The following is a 7,463-nucleotide window of genomic DNA, read 5'->3' on the forward strand; positions in this document are numbered from 1 at the left end:
GTATCTGAGTGTCTGTGTGTGTGTGTATTTGTGTGTATCTGAGTGTCTGTGTGTGTGTGTGTATTTGAGTGTTTGTGTGTATCTGGGTGTGTGTGTGTATTGAGTGTGTGTTTGTGTGTGTGTGTGTTTGCGTGTGTGTGTGGGTGTGTGTGTGTGTATACAGGTGGCAATATCCTTATATTGACAGCGTCTTCCTGATGTTCTGATTAGGATAATCACAGGCATCATACTGTTTGAAGCACCGAAACGTGTGGTCACTTCCTCACGGGATGGAAACATTAAAATTTGGGATGAAAATTGGAATCTTCAGATAATGTTCGTCGGGCACAGGGGTGAGTTCTTCTGTCTTGAGAGTCTCTGAGATTTCTGAGACAAAAAACAATTAGTGTCTCTCAGGTAGGTCTGTAGGAAAAGCATCATCAAACACTAGATCCCTCTTGACGATTGAGATCTAGTTGCTCAGTCTGCAATTGTCAATGAAAACATTCTTCCTATTCTCCATCTGTTACAGCTTCAGAATTAATATTAAAACTGTTTACAAAAAAGTACTTCTCTCATGTCCTCTGAAATATGAACTCAATACACCAGGAGGATTAACTTAAAACCAACAATGTGCATGTTTGCACGTGGGAATAGAACATAGAACATAGAACATTACAGCACAGTACAGGCCCTTCGGCCCTCAATGTTGCACAAACCTGTGAAACCGATCTGAAGCCCATCTATCCAGCACTATTCCATTATCATCCATATGTTTATCCAGTGACCATATAAATGCCCTTAAAGTTGGTGAGTCTACTACAGTTGCAGGCAGGGCATTCCACGCCCCTACTACTCTCTGAGTAAAGAAATTACCTCTGACATTTGTCCTATATCTATCACACTTCAATTTAAAGCTATGTCCCCTCATGCTAGCCATCACCATCCGAGGAAAAAGACTCTCACTGTCTACCCTATCTAACCCTCTGATTATCTTATATACCTCTCAACCTTCTTCTCTCCATTGAAAACAGCCTCAAGTCCCTCAGCCTTTCCTTGTAAGACCTTCCCTCCATACCAGGCAACATCCTAGTAAATAGAGTCATAGAGATGTACAGCACAGAAACAGACCCTTCAGTCCAACTCATCCATGCTGACCAGATATCCCAACCTAATCTGGTCCCATTTGTCAGCACCCGGCCCATATCCCTCCAAACCCTTCCTATTCATATACCCATCCAGATGCCTCTTAAATGTTGCAATTGTACCAGCCTCCACCACTTCCTCTGGCAGCTCATTCCACACACGTACCACCCTCTGCGTGAAAAAGTTGCCCCTTGGGTCTCTTTTATATCTTTTCCCCTCTCACCCTAAACCAATGACCTCTATTTCTGGACTCCCTGACCCCAGTGAAAAGACCCTGTATGTTTATCCTATCCATGCCCCTCATGATTTTATAAACCTCTATAAGGTCACCCCTCAGCCTCAGGCTCTCCAGGGAAAATAGTCCCAGGCTATTCAGCCTCTCCCTATAGCTCAAATCCTCCATCCCTGGCAACATCTCCTCTGCATCCTTTTCCAAAGCTTCCACACCCTTCCTATAATGCGGTGACCAGAACTGTACACAATACTCCAAGTGCGGCTGCACCAGAGTTTTATACAGCTGCAACATGACCTCGTGGCTCCAAAACTCAATCCCTCTACCAATAAAAGCTAACACACCGTACACCTTTTTAACAACCCCAAACCTGGATGGCAATGTGGGTGGAATCATGTGGGTCTGGAGTCACATGCAGGCCAGACTGGGTAAGGACGGCAGATTTCCCTCCCTGAAGAGCATTAGCGCTAACCGCTGTGGTTGTCTCTAAATGAGATGCTTTGTTCATAAGATATAGGAGCAGAATTAGGCCATTTGGCCCATCGAGTCTGCTCCACCGTTCAATCATGGCTGATCTGCTCCTCACCCCCATTTTCCTGCCTTCTCCCCATAACTCTTCAACCCATTACCAATTAAACATCTGTCTAACTCCGCCTTAAATGTACTCACTGTCCCAGCACCCACTGCCCTTTGGGATAGGGAATTCCACGGATTCACAACCATTTGGGAGAAGTAGCTTCTCCTCAACTCTGTGTTAAATTTGCTGCCCCTTCTCCTAAGGCTATGACCTCTCGTCCTAGAATGTCCCACAAGAGGAAGCATCCGCTCCATGTCTATTATATCCACATCTTTTATCATCTTGAATACCTCAATCGGATCTCCCCTCATTCTTCTAAATTCCAGAGAGTAAAGGCCGAAACTGTTCAATCTTCCTTCAGATGACAAACCTCGCATCTCTGGAATCAATCCAGTGACCTTCCTCTAAACTGCCTCCAATGCCAATACATCTCTCCAAAGATAAAGGGACCAAAAGTGTGCGCAATACTCCAGGTGCAATCTCACCAATGAATGAAGCCTATGCCCACTGATACCAAGTGGGGAAGGATATACACATGAATTCTCCTGTAGAAGTGTTTCTCAGTTGTATGAAATAGAACAGGTTTATTACAAAGTAATAAGTAGGTAGTTATGTCACATCTGAGTAACATGAGGGTCCCTTGTTAGGAACCTATAAAACTGGACAGGAAGGGTATTCCTGATGACCGGGAATTCTGGAATCAGGGACATAGCCTAAGGATGTGGGTTAGCCTTTTAGAATGAGATGGGGTGAGATATCGTCACTCAGAGAGTGGGGATCCTGTGGAATTCTCTAACACAGAAAATGGTTGAGCCCAAAGCATTGAATGTCTTCAAGAAGGAGTTAGATATAGTTCATAGAATCCAGTTCACAATGTGGAAACAGGCCATTTGGCCCAACAAGTCCACACCGACCCTCTGAAGAGTAACCCACCCAGACCCATTCCCCTATCCATTCCTCTATACTTACCCTGTCTAATACACCTAACCTACTCACCCCTGAACACTATGGGCAATTTAGCATGGCCAGTTCACCTGACCTGCACATCTTTGGGATTGTGGGAGGAAACCGGAGCACCCGGAGGAAACCCACACAGACACAAACTCCACATAGATAGTCGCCCAAGGCTGGAATTGAACCCAGGTCCCTGGTGCTGTGAGGCAGCAATGCTAACCACTGAACCACTGTGCTGCCCATAAGCTAAAGGGATCAAAGGGCATGAGGTGAAAGAGAGAGCAGGATCCTCAGTGGAAACGTGGTCATGGTCAATCCAAACCCACCTCCCAATTTGATTAAAAGTCAATTATAGATTTGATAATTGCTGCTGTCAAGCCCCTCAGAGGTCCAAGATGCTATATAAATGCAGATTATTGTGGTCCAAAAGATTGGGATTGTTACATGAGATGGATAATCACTGTTTCTCGCTGATGTCTGTGTAGGTCCGGTCACTGCTCTTGCTGTCTACCCCCACGGTCCCTACCTCCTGTCCGCCTCTGAGGATGGGACCATTCGGGCATGGAGCCTACAGCTGGCTGACCAAGTGGACGAGATCCAGATGGGGGTGACGGTCACTCTCTTGGGCACGGAACACGGGGAGGACAACATCTTCTCCTGTGCCGACCAGAGGCTGGATTTCTGGACCATCAAGCACCTGTACAGGCAGCACACCACCATCGGCCACACCATCACAGCCATCAAGAACAGGAGCGGAGGATTTCCCGGGCATTTCCCTGTGCGAGCGGCCTGCTCCTGTACCGACGGGACAGTCCGGCTCATCTCCCCGGAGACCGGGGAGGTCATCAGCAGCCTGCTGCTGGCCAGGGGTCAGCAGGTAGCTGACTTCGACTACTGCCTCCCCCGGGAGTCCCTGCTGGCTCTGACCGACCGAGGGGACCTGGTGAAGGCCAATGCCCTGGCCAATCCCATGGAGGTCCAGTGGGAGGTGCTAGCGAGCTGCCAGGCATCACAGTTCTGCTGCTTCTGTATCTACGCCCACATGGTGGACAAGGAGCTGACCCACTCCCGGTGGCTGCAAGCCGTGGCTGCAGGAAACGAAGGGAAGATAAGGATCTTGGGAGTGAAGGACAATGACCGGTGAGAGACCTTGCATTTCAATAGTGCCTTTCATCAGCTGCACCAGTCCAGGAGGTTCCAAGCTAATGTCCAGACTACGAAATGTTTTTGAGGGATGATGACTGGGGCCAGGCCACTAAGGAGAGGTTCCCTACTCTAACCCGTACCACGGGAGCTTCAGCCTCTTCATTTGGCAGATTGGGACCTCAGCTTAACATCCCCTCTCAAAGAGAGCACCTCGAAAGGTGCGCTGCTCCTAACTGGAGTGTCAGACTTCAGCTTGGTGAGCAGGATCTGGGGGTCAGCAGGTTTCTGGAGGGAAGGCAGGTAAATGGAGCTGAGACCAGAACCAGATCACCCATGATCTCCTTCAATAGCAGAGCGGGCACAATGGGCAGAATGGCCTCCTCTTAGACCCGAGATCCGATGTAGCGATGATATTTTCACACAGAACGACGTGGTGCCAGAATGTCAGAGGGTCCATACTGAGGGAGTGCTGCACCGTTGGAGGGTCAGCATTGAGGGAGCGGGCACTGTCAGAGGGTCAGTTCTGAGGGAGCACCGCACTGTCGGAGGGTCAGTGCTGAGGGAGTGCCACACTGTCAGAGGGTCAGCGCTGAGGGAGCGTTACACTGTGGGAGGGTCAGTGCTGAGGGAGTGCCGCACTGTCGGAGGGTCAGTGCTGAGGGAGTGCCGCACTGTCGGAGGGTCAGCACTGAGGGACTGCCACACTGTCAGAGGGTCAGTGCTGAGGGAGCGCCGCACTGTCGGAGGGTCAGTGCTGAGGGAGTGCTGCACTGTCGGAGGGTCAGTGCTGAGGGTGTGTCACATTGTCAGAGGGTCAATGCTAAGGGAGTGCCGCACTGTCAGAGGATCAGTGCTGAGGGAGTGCTGCATTGTCAGAGGGCCAGTGCTGAGGGAGCACCGCACTGTCGGAGGGTCAGTGCTGAGGGAGCACGCATTGTCGGAGGATCAGTGCTGAGGGAGCGTTGCACTGTCAGAGGGTTAGTGCTGAGGGAGTGCGCACTGTCGGAGGGTTAGTGCTGATGGAGTGCTGCACAGTCAGAGTGTCAGTGCTGAGGGCACGTTGCACTGTCAGAGGGTCAATGCTGAGGGAGTGCCACACTGTCAGAGGGTCAGTGCTGAGGGAGCGCCGCACTGTCGGAGGGTCAGTGCTGAGGGAGTTGTCACAGTGTGGTAGGAGCCCATTCGGCCAGTTTTGCTTGTTGTGATTTCCAATTGGAGAGTTCACCTGATGGCACTCACACCTTAACCCTGATGACTGTTTTCTTTTGGATAACCATTGACTGCAGGTCACATACTCTAGATCTTCAACACTCACTGTGTAAGAATAATGATCCTCGGCTCAACATTTGTGGTTAAATACCCTATTGTTGCTCAGTAAAGAAAAAGAAAGGAGGCCATTCAGCGCCTCAAACCTATTCTGCCATTCGGTTAGATTTTACTGATCTCCATTCCCATCCTTGGTACCTGTCCTTGCTCTGTTGACTTTGGCTCAGGTGTTTGTCTGGTTGAGATACCAGTGAGTGTCCCCGTCACCAGGAGTTCCCTCGGAAGGTGAAATGCTGCAGGGTCACCTTCAGGGTCATGGTGGGATTAGGCTTCAGATTCTGTTGTTGCTATGACTAGGGAGATGTGTGTACAGACTTTATAATCAGTCCATTGGACAAACTGGGGTTGCTTTCCTCAGAGCAGGGGAGAATGAGAGGAGACATGATTGAGATGGATAAAATTACAAGGGGCATCGACAGGGGAGATTTGAAGAAAAGTTTCTCCTTGTGGGTGGCACAGTGGCACAGTGGTTAGCCCTGCTGCCTCACAGCGCTAGAGACCCGGGTTCAATTCCTGCCTCAGGCGACTGTCTGTGTGGAGTTTGCACATTCTCCCTGTGTCTGCGTGGGTTTCCTCCGGGTGCTCTGGTTTCCTCCCACAGTCCATGTGCAGGTCAGGTGAATTGGCCATGCTAAATTGCCTGTAGTGTTAAGTAAGGGGTAAATGTAGGGGTATGGATGGGTTGCGCTTCGGCGGGGCGGTGTAGACTTGTTGGGCCGAAGGGCCTGTTTCCACACTGTAAGTAATCTAATCTAATCTAATCTAAACAGCTGGTGTAGGTTTGAAGTAAAGGGACAGTGTGTTTAGATGTACATCTGTGATGCCAATATTATGAGCCGAGTGCTGGGAAATGGGATTTGTCTGATGTAGACTTGATGGGGTAAAGGTCTTTCTCGGTGCTGTAGTCCTCTATGACACAACCCACTAACTGAGCCAATGTCTCTTGATTTAAGCTTCTTGCCGATTGCTGGACATCAGAATGGGTTCCTGTCTGTGTTAGACTGGAAATCAGGAAGCACTCAGTACCAGGTCCAAGCTCATGAATCAGGGAAACTGTTGTGTATGGTGGCAAATCCCACAAACCAACAGCTCATAACATCAGGTAAGCTAGCTCATTCTTGTTGAAAGTTAAAAATCACACAACACCAGGTTATAGTCCAACAGGTTTAATTGGAAGCACTAGCTTTCAGAGCGCTGCTCCTTTATCAGTGGGTTGTGGAGTACGCAATTGTAAGACACAGAATTTATAGCAAAAGTTTACAGTGTGATGTAACTGAAATTATACATTGAAAAATACCTTGATTGTTTGTTGAGTCTTTCATCTGTTCGAATACCACGATAGTTTCACTTCTTTCATGTGTAAATCACAAAAAGAGGAAGTTGTCTTTCATTTGCATTAAGCCCTGGTCAGACCCCTTCTGTAGTAATGATTTTGAGATGCCCATGTTGGACTGGGGTGGACAAAGTTAAAAACCACAGAAGACCAGGTTATAGTCCGACTGGTATATTTGGAATCACTAGCTTTCGGAGCACTGCTCCTTCATCAGGTGGCTGTGGAGTATAAGATCGTAAGACACAGAATTTACAGTAAAAGTTTACAGTTTTGTGATGTAACTGAAATTATATATTGAAAAGGACCCAGATTGTTTGTTAAGTCTCTCATCTTTTAAAATGAACATGTTGGTTTTAGTTCTTTCATATGTAAATCGCAGAACATTTAAAAGTTACATTGTCAAGTGAACTTTAACAATCGGTGCCATGTCGGCCCAGATAATGCATTGAAGGTGTGAGGTGCCCTGTGTGAGACTGTCTGCGTCACAATGGTCAGACTGATTCTAATCTAAAAAACAGATTAACAGAATCTTACATGGAACTATGTAGTTTTTGAGAAAAGTAAAATGAAATTCTACAAGTACAAATTCACCCCACAAATTTATATGTGCATGCATGTGGGTGTGTCGGGGGAGGGGCGGGGTTATGAGTGTTTCTGAGAGAGTGTATGTATGTGTGTGTGTGTGTGTGTGTCTGTAGGAGTGTGTGTGTGTGTGTCTGGGGTGGGGAGTTGTGAGTGTGTGAGAGAGTGTATGTGTGTGTGAGTGTGTG

General features: G+C 48.1%; 1 protein-coding gene across 1 annotated transcript in view; it reads left to right on the forward strand.

Moving 5' to 3' along the window:
* The window catches only part of LOC122550350 (WD repeat-containing protein 97-like), a 40,616-nt gene extending 34,100 nt beyond the window's left edge, over positions 1–6,516 (forward strand). The window contains exons 5-7 of the mRNA XM_043691079.1: positions 211–332; positions 3,374–4,028; positions 6,314–6,516. Coding sequence (XP_043547014.1) covers positions 211–332; positions 3,374–4,028; positions 6,314–6,485 — 949 coding nt within the window. The 3' untranslated portion in view covers positions 6,486–6,516. The remainder of the gene's footprint in view (positions 1–210; positions 333–3,373; positions 4,029–6,313) is intronic.
* The last annotated feature ends 947 nt before the right edge of the window (positions 6,517–7,463 follow it).

The sequence above is a fragment of the Chiloscyllium plagiosum genome, chromosome 5, assembly GCF_004010195.1.
Source record: "Chiloscyllium plagiosum isolate BGI_BamShark_2017 chromosome 5, ASM401019v2, whole genome shotgun sequence".
NCBI classification, from domain to species: domain Eukaryota; kingdom Metazoa; phylum Chordata; class Chondrichthyes; order Orectolobiformes; family Hemiscylliidae; genus Chiloscyllium; species Chiloscyllium plagiosum.